Source organism: Penaeus chinensis, chromosome 7 (assembly GCF_019202785.1).
Source record: "Penaeus chinensis breed Huanghai No. 1 chromosome 7, ASM1920278v2, whole genome shotgun sequence".
NCBI classification, from domain to species: domain Eukaryota; kingdom Metazoa; phylum Arthropoda; class Malacostraca; order Decapoda; family Penaeidae; genus Penaeus; species Penaeus chinensis.
Window position 1 is genome coordinate 416,065 of NC_061825.1, and position 15,611 is coordinate 431,675.

Genomic DNA, 15,611 nt, shown 5'->3' on the forward strand with positions numbered 1-15,611 from the left:
ACATACACACACACACACATTTATATATTTTACAAAATCGTAAACGTAAATCGACATGACCCAGTCATTGTAAGAAAACGAACCTTTCGACAACAACAGAGATGACGACGGACTTCTGGGTGGGAGGCCGGTACACGAAGGACACCGAGGCGTGGGCGTGGCTGGACGACGCCCCGATGGACCTCGGCTCGCCCTACTGGGCCGTCAGGTGAGGCAGGGGCAATCGCTGGAGACTGACTGGGTTACATGTTTGATTTTCTTTTCTGCTAGTCATGTTATAAGACATTTTCAAGCGAATGATATATACTGTAGTTTGTTTTGAGTCCACCTCTGGGATCCCTGTGTGGTGCAGCGGTAGCGATCTCGTCTAGCAATCTTGCTGACCTGCGTTCACATCTACAATAAGTGATTTTTGTATACTCAGTGAAATCATCGATAAGAGAACCCATGACTTTTTATTACACACTGCAGTGACGTTCCTTTCCCCCGCAGACACACCGACAATTGCAGCAGCCGCCAGCAGGAGTCGGCGCCAGACGGGAAGCCTGGAGACGTCGCCTACTGGACCAACACTTCGGCCTGCTACCACTACGAGCAGGCGCCCCGGCGTGACTCCCACGAGCTCTGCGCCGCCGTCACCTTCCGCCACTACTTCTACATTAGCGACGAGGACTGCCTCAGCGTCAAGAGCCCTCTGTGTGAACATGTTCCCAGCACCGCTCATGACCTCACGCTCGCTGTGGATCCGTGAGCACATAATGCTTTTCGAGAGGAAAACTTTCTTAAAATCAAATGCCTTTGATATGGTTTTGTATGAGTTATATGAGCAACCATCCTGTTACATGTTTTTTTATCATTTAAAAGTGTGTCACGATTCTCACTTTAGCTTCAGTTTCCAGGAAAATTCATTTAAATTTTTAACCCCAGATGTAATTGTTTTGATACAATGGCTAATCCATCATGTCAGTGGAGAATCACATTTTTTGTATGTAGCTGGCAACGTAGAAAGACGTTTATCTGTTGCTTTCTCTATAATTGATAACATGCATTTTCATCGTGGCAAACTAATTTTACTAGAGATAATACAATCCCCATAATAAAGCACTGTCAACAGAGATCCCTATTCCTGATTCTACTTCTCATTTACATTCCTTCTGCGTATCAACAAGCAAACTATTAAGAGAGAATTAGTGACCAGAAATGTCAAATTTAATAAGAGTATAATGTTCCTGAATTAGACTGATATCGTAAAGAACGAGTGTAATTAAAACGCGAATAAATAACCAGTCCAAGGATTTTAAAACTCCTAATGATAATAACAGTGTTCCGTTTAATTTTAACATACAAGAGCAAAAGTGTAAATACAGGAAATAATGCCACCCAGAAAAAAATCTATTCCATACTACATGTGCATAAATCTATATACAAATATATGCATTATATACATATGTAAATATATAGATAGATAGACAGATAGATAGATAGATGTGTTTATATACATATATGTGTGTGTGTGTGTGCGTGTATGTGTGTGTGATATACAAGTATATGAATAGCCAATTTCGGCTATTCATCTGTGAATGTGTGTATATATATGTATATATAGATAGACACACACACGCACATTTTTCGCTATATATGACTTCTTCAGGCCAAGTATTTATGTGTATATACACTATGCATATTCATACGTATATATATACATGTGTGTGTGTGTGTGTGTGTGTGTGTGTGCATGTGTGTGTGTGTGTGTGTGTGTGTGTGTGTGTGTGTGTGTGTGTGTGTGTGTGTGTGTGTGTGTGTGTGTGCATATAGATACATACACTCACAAAAGTTTATACATATATACTGTGTATATGTGTATGTACATACACATGCATATAAAATATATATGTCACATATATATATTAGATACATTCAATATATGATATATATATGTGTGTGTGTGGGGGTGCGGTAGTGTGAAGGTGTGTGGTGTGTTTGAGGGTGTGTGGGTGTACGTCTGCGTGTGTGTGTGATAGAGTGTTTATGTGTGTTTTTATGTGTTTGTATGCCTGACATGATTTTCAATGACTGAATTATTTTTCCACTACTAACTTCCTGATGGATTTTCTAGTTAATGTACACTATAGTGAGATGAAACAGTAAAAAGTGGGTGTTATGTTTTGTTATTGCTGTCTACTTTTAAACGTTCATTGTGCAGGTTAACATTTGTTTCCTTTCAGGTAAGTAAATATTACTTTTGTCATTTTCACTCTTCCATCAAACCTAAAACATATAGGGAGCTACACAAAGTACTCCTAAATATCGCACTGCTCCTTTTTAGGGTTTGTTTAGTGTTTATACATACATACATATATACATAGGCCTATGTGTGGAGGGGTGAGGCTAAGGTCCTTGGAAGCACAAACCCAAAAAGCCGAAGCACCTAGGTAATGGTCTCCAGCATCAGGGCAGCAGATCATTACTTCATGCTGTGTTTTCACAAGCCATACTGGCTGAAGATGTGTAGCGTCAGGCGATAGGTTTTTTATTCATGTATCCACAGCTTGTGCAGCATTTCATCTCGCTTGATATTATTTCAATTTTTGACTCATACGCTTCCTGATGCTATAGTCTGTTTTGCTACACCTTCCTGATGAATGGTGAAAGAAGACTTGGAAACAATGATGTCTGACGCTGAAAATATGCGGCAGAAATGAAGCTTTAACATGCGCGTCGATGAACGAACTGTTGCTTCAGCTAGACCCAGGTCGCCACTGATCGCCACGGCACACATGGCGGGTTGTGGTGCCAGTGTCCGCCCTCGGGCTTGCACCACGACTGGTGGCTTCGTAGGTTGACTGTACCCGACGTCGTATCTTCGAAACGTCAACCCGACAGTGATGGGCGTTTATCTCCCGCTGTAATGTTTCGCGTCAGGGCTATTTCTGTCTCGCTTCTCTCTCTCATGTTTTTCTTTCCTGTCGCTAGTACTTCTACGTCATTCACATCCGTCTCATTCAGATTATGTACTCTGTATATATAGTTAGAGAAAGAGATGCTGATGTGTGTATAGATAGAGACATACATATGTGTGTGTGATACAATTTATGTATATACAAATTTATATATACATATACATACATTCATATATACATATACATACAGTCATATATACATATACATACATTCATATATACATATACATACATTCATATATACATATACATAGACTCATATATACATACCTTCATATATACATATACATATATATGTATATGTTTGTGTGTATATGTGGTTATATACTTTATGCATGAATAAGTGTATATGTGTGTATATATACTGTATATAGATAGATAGATAAATAGATAAACAAATACCTCTATATGTGCGTAATCACATATAAAGGTATTTGTTTATCTATATGTGTGTATGTGTTCAAATTCAAATCAAATTCAAAGCACTTTATTCCATTATTACAATGGTTCCGCTCTATTAAGGAAAAGGAAATAGTACATAAAGTATAAGATGTAGTATATTATTATCATGAAACCTGATGTCATTAATAATGTTCGATGCTCCTTTGCTTTTGCTTTAATTAAAAGATATTCCAGTTATTAATGTTTCTGTGTTCGTTCCAGATCACGATCATGGATCCATATGTTTGCATTTACCGCACGATTGATTTGGGACAGAAGTTATTTCCTTTCAGTTATGGTTTGGAGGGATGAGAGCTTATGGGCGAATAATTATAAAAGTATCATGATTATATTTGTGCTACACTTTTAACCATTTTATTTAGTTTAGAGTCGGTTCGGAGAGAGCAGAACTTATGGGCGAATGTACAGCTATGCACAAGTATAAAAAATACAATTATATTTGTACTGCATTTTTTTACCCTTTTAGTCTGTCATAGCTGTTTATACTTGTGTACATTTTGTCAAGTGTTACTCTTGCAGCAAAGGTCTGGATTTTTTGTTATTTGTATTTGAACTTTCTTGGATGAACCCCTCATATAATCAGTAATAATAAGAACTAATTTTTGCACAACATAAATCCTTGCTTCACTTACCTTTCTATAGACGTCGACATGCCTCTCAAATACCATATATATCTGCCAACGTTCACTACTAGATTCTAAAGTGTTCGGTTTATTGTAGCGGACTTCAAATTCTACAGGGAACTTTAGCAATGTTTTGGTAACTTCCTCTAAAGATACAATGTTTTATTTATTTTTATAAGGATTTCGTACCTCACACTGTCGAAAACACTGTACAGATTTTGCAACGCGAGCAAGAATACTTGTGTATGTTATCAGTGAGCAGAAATGTTAACTGGTCTGCTATAATTCTCTCAGAGATATTAGACAGTATAGGGAGTATAATAATAATGCGATAATTATTAACCCTGTCTGTATCTTCAGGTTTGAAAACTGTTATAGTGCGTCCAGTCTTAGGAAAGTAATAACTGGTAACTTACCCCGTTTCCTGAAGTATTCCTATTCGCAAAGTCCATTTTTTTTAATTAGCTGACACTTAATACTTATGTTTCTATATGTCTGGTATTTTTAAACTCACATTTTCTAGTATTTTACGCCACTTCCTTAGTTCTCCAAAGTTTATCTAGATATGTTGCCTCTTTTTCCTTACCTGTGACTGAGTATCGATAGTATGCAATTGTTGGTAGACTGTCCTTAGTAAAGTTAAAGCAATGACGTCTACTCCGACAGCAGACCTCTTACTGCCAAGATTAATGTTTCTATTTTGCTAGGGAGTGGTCTGAAAGTATTTGCAGTGGGTCTTATCTTACCTGTATGTCCTTAAAATGTGGGAGCATTTGTTGCTCATATGTAAGTTTTCCACTTTTAGTGAGGAAGACATTAAAATCGGCGCCAAGTCTGGAAGTTATGCTACTATTCAATGATGTTTTTTGATCGTTTGTTTCTGAGAGCCCTACGAAAATTATTTTCATCCGCCATGCCCCATTTGGACCCCTGAAGCAGGAGGACACCTAACAGATATTGTTATAACGGGAACGGTGGCGTTATTGCTACTTCTAACATTAGGATGGCACGACAATGGCATATTCACTGTGATTTTAGTTTATTACTTCATCAAGAAGTCAATTACAGGTCCTTCCTATTTCAACTATTTTCCCTTTTGTGTGATTTTCTTAAAGTTTATTCCTGATTTTTATCGTTATTGATACTTTAAAGCAATGTGATAATTATAGTATCAATAATTATCGTTTCTTTCTGATTTCTTATTGTTATCAATATTTGAAAGCGTAAAAACCTTTGTCTTCTTTGTTGGAGTTCTTGGCTATTAAGCCAACGAATCCCATTCATTGTTTTAAGCTAGATAAGGCAAGATAGTTTATTTTTTTAGCTATTTTCATCATCAAATCTTTCCCCTGTGAATGGAGTCAGGTGGGTCATTCTAGTAGCGTTGACCCTGACCGGGCCAACACCACCTCATCTCTTCTGTTTTTTCTATCATGTTTTTGTTTTTTGTTGTTTATGATATAATATAATATCGGGGGTATAGAACTGGGTTGAAGCAAAAATGTCCTGCTTCTCTTTGCGGAACGGCTGGCAGAGTGCGACCTGCTTCTCTCTCGAGGAGCTGATCGAGATCCAAATGAAGTCTTCACAAGAATCGCCTGGACGAGGAGGTGCGATCCGGACTGTGATTCAATATCAGATGTTTAAGATGGGTTGATTCAGCCATTTGATCGACCAATTTAGTCAGTTGATATACTTTAATATTCAATTCTTAGACAGTTTAAGTTCAACACCTTCTCTATATGTAGTTGCAAGCTTCTGACTGACAATACATTTGAGTTGACGTTAGTTATTTCTGCAACATTGAAAGTATCGAGTTTGTGTGTCAAACTTTTCTCTTAGCTTCAGTATAACTAATTTCATGTTTTCTCATAAATGCTAATGTTTCAATCTCCTTCAGGCTGTTGCACTCAGCAGAGCGTGACTGGTGGGGACGTCCACAATTAGCACACGATATTTTCACAAGTACATGTGATGGTGCTTTGTGGCTCAGCACATTAACGGCATGCGGATTTATTTTTATTTGAGTCTTTGCATCTTAATGAGGTGTGTCCGATTTTTTAAAAGGACACGTTCATATCCAACACTGACATACTCGGGGATTTTATTCATCGCCCTTGAATTCCTGTAAAAGATCATATCCCTTGTAAGCATTTGAACCGATAGGAATAGTTACTTTATCTCTTAGAACATGAATTTGTGTCAGCTTAACTAAATCCTTAATCTGAAAGTTATTTTCTACTCTTAGAAGGAGGCTTCCATCTCGCAATTTTTTGGCAAAATTAGTATCGCCGCCCTCTTGACCATGAAGGATCTTTTTGAATGATAAAGGGGTTCACGTTCAAAAGCAATTGATTATCATTCACTCATTTAACATTCGTGAACCTTGCATTCTCGGTTGGAATTCTGAGAAAAAGTATGGCAGTTTTCCGTCCTCTACCCCCCCCCCCCATCCCCACCCCAGTGTAAGCCTGGTTGTGTTCCCCAGTAATAAAGGGGGATCGAGTTCCGTGCAGGACACCTCCTTGCCGCCGAACTTGCTTAGGCGAAGGACGGTAATTCGACACCTTCTCCTCAAGCGGATACGGAAGACCACAAGCGAACTCCGGTAGGTGTAGGGAAGTCACATGAACATAGGCAGAAGAGGGTGTTGTTGTTGAGGATGCAGCGTATTTACATTGAGACAGACGCTCAGTTAGTGCATTGTGGGTTATTCTACCATCATCATTGTTATTGCCAAGGTACATGTAAATGCAGGAAGCATGACTTACACCACTACTGAACCCAGAAATAGAGTATTCTAATAGCTGTTTATGGTATGGAACAGTTTGTTATCATAAATAAAAGATTGGAATTTTCGTTTCACATCCGGCAGTTATAGCAATATCAAGTAGATTACACGAATGATTGTGCTTCTAGCTATATTTGATATCGCATGACACACCCTTATTGGCAAGCCAGCCCAGAGGGTTGGCGTCAGGAAGGACATCCGGCCGTAAAAATATATCTGCCAGAGCCTGATTATAGCGACCCCATATGAGAATGGGACAAAGCTACAGCAAAAGAAGGCAGTCATACTGGCTAATTGCAAAATGGTAATTAGCTTCGCCCCTTTTTGTCCCTGTCAGTTTGAACATTATTTTATGTATTTTTTTTCCAGTAAATTTTCCTTGAAAAGAAAGTTGATAATAATGGTTAACATAATAATTGAAAGAGAAAGCAAGAAAAAATAAAACAAATACAATTAAAGTCGTATAAAATAAGTCAAAACTTAGTTTGCTAGTTGCTAGTTGGTTATTACTATCATTAATTAACGATATTGCTATTGTTATTTTGCCTTATCATAATTTCCATTACCATTATTCAATTAAAATCTGTCATAGTTCGACGGTTCAGTGTGCTGTAATTAGTCAATACATTCCTCGCAGTTTCATCTGTAATGGCAGAAGTAATTGTATTGACAATTGTATTACCAGCAGAAATGTATGATTTAATGATCAAAGAAAATAGACAAGATTGCCAGACATGGAAATGAACAAATACAAAAGGTCTTTCTTCTTATCTCAATTTTTTTTTTAATCGTTTCTCTTTCAGAGAAGAATATGCATAAAACACTAAAAAGTAAAACACATGAACGCAAGAACATAAAACACTAAGTAAAGACGAGAGATGCGCCGGTCTGTTGAACACTAAAATGGCACAAATATCTCGTGACCACTTTATCTGTCTCAGGGAAGACCTATTCCGGGGTTTCTCTACGAACGACTACCCTTTACCAGGACCCAAAGAGCGTAATTAAGGATGGGAATCTCTTCACTCACTGAAACTTGAATAGCACATTAAAAGACTTAAAACTAGAAAAAAAATTAATGTGTAAAAGAAATAAAACAAATACTGAAAATGCTGAATTTAAAAGATAAAATATATGCTTAATCCTTACTCTCATTACTTAATTCATATTAGATTATTTTTGTTCTTGCGTTCTTGTGGAAGGATATAAATAACGATTTAAAATAAGATTTTAATATCACAAGAACAAATGAAATTTTAAAAAAGTAAATAGGAGGGAGGTGTAGCCACGTTTTCTTTCCTGAGCGCGTTTTCTATACAGGTGCGGAGCCTCGGGTGAATACAAAGCATTCTCACCCCAGGGAGATAGACTGCCTCCTACCACTGTTTGGTGAGACCTTTTCCGAACTTTTTGGCATGCCTGCGGGAGAGTGAGAGTGAGTGGCAGTTTAAAATAATATTTCATCATCACGGCAAAAACCGTGATTCACGACACTTGCTGCATGGGTGTAGGAAGAAGTACCAAGTCGATTTGTTTCAACTAACATACAGATATTGCACTGTCTGACAGCCTCGAAAGTGTAACCTGGATATATTTACTGACATGTAATGTACTTTGGTGTGTATATGAATTGATATAAATATTTGGTTATGTACAACTTGGCGATATACAGTTTGATTGTACAATAAACACAGTGCTTCTTTATTTGTTCCTGTTGAATATGAAAGTTCGTTTGGCAAAGGATGTGTATGTGTGTGTGTGGTAGGCTTCCTCCCCTTCCCTCGCTGTTGACATCATGCAGTGGCCCCTACTTCTCCCCAGCTTGTGGTGGGGGTTCCGGAAGGGGAGAGCTTATACTTTTACTCTCATAATTTACAGTTGTGAATATGGCGAGTCTGCGAAATTTCGAGTTCCTGACTGTAAAAGAAGTAATGATAAGGAAATGAAAATATAATGTATATCTGGGTACTACGTATAGACACACAGTATGGGTGTTTATATTTTTGTTATTTTATTATCATAATTATCATTTTTAATTCTAGATGTTTATGTAGGTAAATCCTCCTAGAATGAAACAAAGAACCAGTTTTCGGTTACCTTTTATTTGGCTGAAACTATGTACAGTATTTATGTATACAAGGCACAAGAAGTTTACGGCAATTCGATATATGTATACAGGACTTAGGAAGCTTCGTGGAATTCTTTGGAAGCTGTAAATTTTAAAGGAAGACAAACAATCTACTTCCCAAACTCTCAGCAAAAGCCGGTATATGGCTTTTGCTGAGAGTTTCGAGAATTTATACAGTCGAAAGAAATATTCTAACCAGACTTTATAAATATTAAACACTGTATTTAATGTATATCTGTTTTAATCATCGAACTATTGTAGCAAAATTATCATTTTTCGAGAGAGTGAGAAGAATTTTGAGCACTAACTTGCATGAAACAAGCCGCCCTTAGAATGTATGTGATGGACTTGGCGAGCCATTTTTAGGAAAACAATTCCCTAAATCCTTCCTTACACACACATATACATACATACATATGTATATTTATGTGTGTATGTAATATATATATACATATATAAGTTTGTTGATTAAGAAGGGTATCCAAACAGATAAGGTGGCACTGCCAAACTTCTCAAATTGAGAGAGGTCTAAGTCCTGTAGTGAAAAATAGGCTTTCTGATATATATATGCTTGTTATTTTATACATATACATATAAATATATATTCATATATATATATACATGTAGTCATCTGTATGTATAAAAATATGTGATTTGATACTTACATATATGTGTGTATGCATCCATATATTTATATATATATATACATATAGATATTGTGTGTTAGAGGTATATATATATACATATATATTAATATATATGTATTTATATATATGAATATAAGTATACACATATGTATGTGTATCTGTGTATATAAATGTATATTCATGCATTTGTATATATACAAATGTGTATAAATGTATGTATGTGTATGTGTGAGCGTATATATATATATATATATATATATATATATATATATATGCAACTATATGTATACATATATACATATGTATTTACACCTAGGTATACATATATACATATACCTATACAATAGAATGGCTATGTATGTAAGACGGAAGTGAAGATATATAAGTATTATGCAATAAGGGACAATGAGACAGGAGCGAGACGGAAATAGTTCTGACGCGAAACATTACAGCGGGAGATAAACGCCCATCACTGTCGGGTTGACGTTTCGAAGATACGACGTCGGGTACAGTCAACCTGCGAGGCCACCAGTCGTGGTGCAAGCCCGAGGGCGGACACTGGCACCACAACCCGCCATGTGTGCCGTGGCAATCAGTGGCGACCTGGGTCTAGCTGAGGCAACAGTTGGTTCATCGCTCGCGCCTGTGAGTGCTGCCTCTAGCCTGCACAAACCTTTTCCTATCATGTTCAGTAGGAAAGACCTTTGTATAAAACTGAATATATATATAATACATATATGCTCACATATATATGTATGTATATATGTGTGCATATGTATATCTACGGTACATACATGTGCACATTAACATTATATATGTATATATTAGGTCATATTTATATACATTATATATGTGGGTATGTGATATGTATTTTTTCTTTAATAGCAGCCAACAGCCGCAGGCAATATGAAGCACAGTAAAGTTGACAACCCGCCAAGCCAATTTTCAAATAATTTCAGGAAACGTGCGTCCTTTGGCAGAATCCCCCGAGGAGATGGCTCGCTTTCCGCTGATGGTCGTTAGGTCCATGATGGTGCTTGGGATCTGTAGCAGAGGTGGGTAACAGACTGCCTTATTGTGTGTCGTTTCTGGAATACTCATATACGCATATATAGTATTAAAGCCGTTGTCATTATCATTATTTTGTTTACTTAAGCTTACAGTTACTCTTGTGGGAGCGTTATGTGTGCTACAACATTCGAGATTATCAGTAGAAAACGCATTTGTAATGGCAGACAGGACTGCAGTGACAACTCAGACGAAGACATGTGCAACGTAAGTAACTGTAATTATGGCACATGTGAAATAAACTATAAAGGTAAATGATTTGTTGACTGGAAAAAAAAAATCCGATCTGATAGATATATTCTCTTTAAGCGGGTATGTATATATATATATATATGTGTGTGTGTGTGTGTGTTTGTATGTGTGTATGTATAATTGGGTAATTTGCTACTTTAAATGGGCAATTATTATTTTAGGGAGGAACTCTAAGACTACTTCCTTCTACCACAACCACCACTACTACTACGACCACCACAACTACCAGTGAGTATTGAAGCTAAGGAAGTGGGTAAACATTTATATATCAATGAAATTAAATGAACCTACATGACTTTAAGACTTACATGAACGTTCCCAAGTGGAAGCAATTATTTTCAAAATGTACTCATAGGCATAAAATGCGACAAAACACTGCATAAACGCATAAAATTGTTATAATTATTACTATTATTCATAGATATATACATCTATATGTGTGTGTCAATCTCTGTATATATGTGCATATGTTTTATCATATATAGTGAGACAGGCAGACAAATATGTAGATATATAAACAAATATGTGCATCTATACGATAAATAAATATCCCTATACATTTATATATTTACACACGCGCATACATATATAGATTCATAGATGGACAGATAAACAGAGATATATAGATAGATAAAAAAGGTATGAATGAGAATGAATATCTGCAAAAGATGTATCTAACTGGTTTCGATTATATCTTCATCAGAAATACATTCGTCATATATTTCTGACGATGATTTAATCGAAACCATTCAAATACTTCTCTGCAACTGTGAAGATATTCATTCTCAGTTATACCCATACTACATCTGTTGCAATGAACATGGGTAACAGAGTGTGTGTGTGTATGTATAAATATATATGTGTGTGTGTGTGCGTGTGTGTATATATATATGCATTTATTTCTTTATGACTGTTGATACGTAAAATGACTTTTATATCAACAAATGAACAAAAATGAGTTCTTCCTTTTGGATTCCATTTTGTATAATTTTGGGGGGTAATCATTATGGATTCATTTACTTAATTATGTTTTAATGATAGGGATTTATTTTCTCTAATTCAGTGTCTTTTATGATCACAGAAAACGAAAAGCAGGTGATTACATTGACAGGCGATGTTTCGAGTTTCAAAACGCGAAATTAATATACGAAAACGAAAAAAAAATCGAAAATCAAAAGTTTTAATGTTTATGATCTTTTCATTCTGAAGCGGACAAAGGAAGTTTGACAATCATAACAGCTCGATAAATGGGTAAACGTTCTTGCTTAGAATAATGTCTCCGTCCTTGAAGCGACGCCCGCCCCCACCCCTCCCCCACCCAACAACGTGGAGGAGAGCGAGGCGCTGGGTCAGAAGTTCGCTCGGACCTTCAACGACACACTCCACCACCCAAGCTGCCCCAAGCTCTACACCAGCGTCGGGAACAAGTGCCTCTCTCTCCTCTACTTCGTCAAGGTAAAGCTTTTTTTCTATCACTGATTACATTCCTTGTGTATATAGCATCGTGCCTGTTTTACAATCCGATAAATAAAAGAACTACAATCCTAAAACTGGGCTTAGGAGAACTACAGAGTAAACTGGCTCTGTGAAGGAAGAGATAATGAGATAATTAATTCACTAAATAATTATTGGTCGCCACTGATGTGTCCTTCACTGCCTTCTCCAGGTCGGCTGGGGGGAGGCGAGGGCCCTGTGCTCGGCCGTCGGCGGGGAGCTGGTTCGCTATCCTTCTGCCTCCGACGGGGAGTTTGCTGCTCTCCTGAAGTACCTGCGGGAGATTCGTGAGTACCTCGGTGTTTCGTCTACGAAATTCTACTGAATGCATAAAGCGTTATAAGATACGAATACAAATCGTTCTTCTTTAAATACAGACAAGCAAATCTGTGTGCGCCCGTATATATATATATATATATATATATATATATATATATATATATATATATATATATATATATATATAGTACACACACATATATATTTGTAAATATGGTTTATATATACACACACACACACACGAACGCACACACACACACGCACATTTATATGACTGGGTGGGTGGGTGTGTATATCTGCGTATGTTTGAATAAAAATAGTATATATATATATATATATATATATATATATATATATATATATATATGAATATGTGTGTACGTATTCAGACAATAAGGTGACCGACATGACCCTGCCATTGTAAGAAAACGATCCTTTCGACAACAACAGAGATGACGACGGACTTCTGGGTGGGAGGCCGGTACACGAAGGACACCGAGGCGTGGGCGTGGCTGGACGACGCCCCGATGGACCTCGGCTCGCCCTACTGGGCCGTCAGGTGAGGCAGGGTCAACGGGTCGGGGACGCACTTCGCGTTCGCTGGAGGTCACCTGACCTTCAGCTTTCCTGGTGTCTCCTTTATGTTACGTGAGCTGCTTTGGTCCTCTAATTACGGACTATACAATAGATCTTATCACATATATACACATGCACAGATATATGTGTTTGTGATTTGCTTCTCTCCTCTTCTTTTCGTTTATGTTATAGAGCATTTTCTAGCGACTGATTTATTCATTCATTGCGCTTTACGTGCCATAATTTTCAGAAAAAAAAAATCAAAAAATGAACTTCAAAATCCGTCGGTAATAACTATCCATCGCGTTATCAAAAGGGCATATTTCTAAAATTCAGTGAGTTAAAATTGCACTAATTTGAATCAGTGAATTCATCCACAACTTGTTACACACTGCAATGACGTTCCTTCCCCCCGCAGACACACCGACAGATGCAGCAGCCGCCAGCAGGAGTCGGCGCCAGACGGCAAGCCTGAGGACGTCGCCTACTGGACGAACACTTCGGCCTGCTATCACTACGAGCAGGCGCCCCGGCGCGACTCCCACGAGCTCTGCGCCGCCGTCACCTTCCGCCACTACTTCTACATTAGCGACGAGGACTGCCTCAGCGTCAGGAGCCCTCTGTGTGAACATGTTCCCAGCACCGCTCATGACCTCACGCTCGCTAGCAATCCATGAGCGTTGTACTACTTCAAGAACCCTTTTTGACTTTTTGATTTTTATCATGAATCAGTTATGCTTTTGAATTGACATATCTTGTGAAAAACGGTTAAATAAGACTTTATGATAGTATAGACTTAATACAAAATACTTGAAGAATTACAATTAAGTTGCTTTATAATTATTGTATATTTAGTTATAAAATGTTGATATAAATACCGTAATTGCAGATGCATGTAAAATACTTGAATAATTACTCACAAATATATATATACATATATATATATACATGTACAATGTGTATATATATATATATATTTTTTTTTTAGCATAGTAATATGTACGTAATTCAAAGGGCCTATCGCACGAGTACATTATCGTGTACTCGGTGCAATCAAGAAGTCTCCCTTGTACTTTCTATAGTTTTGTACAAGCTAGCGCGTGTCCACGAAGTTTCTTTGCTTTATTAGAATATGCTTGATTATAATAGGGCAAGTGCAAACATAGCTTCACATAATTATTCTTAAAGTTTTTGTGAAAATAACGTCGGCGTTCATTTGTTTTATAAACAATGAAACTAATACGCTTCGGCTGTAGTGCATTTTTAAACATATTTGCACTGGCTTGCTGTCTTCCTGCAATCGAGTCCACCGGCTTTTTTTAGTCCTTCCTTCTCTCCTGTTGAGTAGAGACAAGCTAAAGACAAGACAAGATACTGCAATATTGTGATAGGTCAGTGTCCACCATTGCCAGTGTTCACATGTGCGAATCCAGATTAACCGCGCGCACTCGTGTCATATAAAATACACGATGTGTGTCAAGAATACGTTGTGCACAGTAGAAAGTGCACGATAATTATATTTCTTGTGTGACCGGTTATTCGGCGATCGTTTCAGTGATAGCAAATTAACTGTCATGAACTTGACTGAGTCAGAATATCAAACGATCCTCAAATGCCCTATATATCATACCTTTTATCCTCATCTGTAATTTTGTTTACAAGACTGTTACATAAATAAAGCCTCAGATTTAAGGTGTTCTCACCGTGACGCTTTAGAGATATCTTAACCTCCTGACATGCCTAGGTGTCCTCACTGGATAGGGGGTGAGAACCAAGCAAAAAAGGATGACTTAGATAGGCATCTCTGAATGTATACATATGCAATGTACATGTCATCTGTGTTTGTATATGTTAATAAACAGGTTTATATATATTCATGTTATCAACCCATCAATCATTTTTACTCTTCTCGCTCTCATGACAGATAAACTGCATTAGAGGTAAAATGGTGATCATGTGGAGTATGAGGCTCATCACTGTGGCCTAATGTATGAAGGAAAGGAAGGGCAAGGGAGGAGAGGGAAGAAAATGGAGGAAGAGGGAGGGAGGATGTTCGCGTCTATACATGTAGGTTTCGTACAAGCTCACACATAAGCACACAGACACGCACAACAATACATGCATCATTGCAACTAATTTATCATCACTACCTTATTTCATATTTGATCTACGTCTCACCGAGATGTCACAGCCGTTAAGCAACCCCCAAAGATGACGCAACATTCCCCTTTTATTCGCCCTCCGCACATGAGCAGAGAGATGGGGCGGTACTTCCCCGGCTCCTTTGGTTTTGGGACGGGAACTATGGTAGCCCTCTTCCAACTCTGGGGT

At 37.6% G+C, this 15,611-nt stretch overlaps 1 protein-coding gene across 5 annotated transcripts in view; it reads left to right on the forward strand.

The window, feature by feature from the left end:
* The window catches only part of LOC125027148, a 21,297-nt gene extending 6,144 nt beyond the window's left edge, over positions 1-15,153 (forward strand). For 2 of the 5 annotated variants that reach the window (XM_047616018.1, XM_047616019.1), the window contains exons 7-8: positions 100-208; positions 493-1,130. In XM_047616018.1, the coding sequence (XP_047471974.1) occupies positions 100-208; positions 493-751 (368 nt within the window). In that variant the 3' untranslated portion in view covers positions 752-1,130. Of the gene's footprint in view, positions 1-99; positions 209-492; positions 1,131-10,126; positions 10,257-10,570; positions 10,667-10,767; positions 10,887-11,092; positions 11,160-12,222; positions 12,387-12,597; positions 12,713-13,154; positions 13,264-13,698 lie in introns of those variants that run through there. The other 3 variants (XM_047616022.1, XM_047616023.1, XM_047616021.1) reach the window with 3 other exon arrangements.
* Positions 15,154-15,611: the final 458 nt, after the last annotated feature.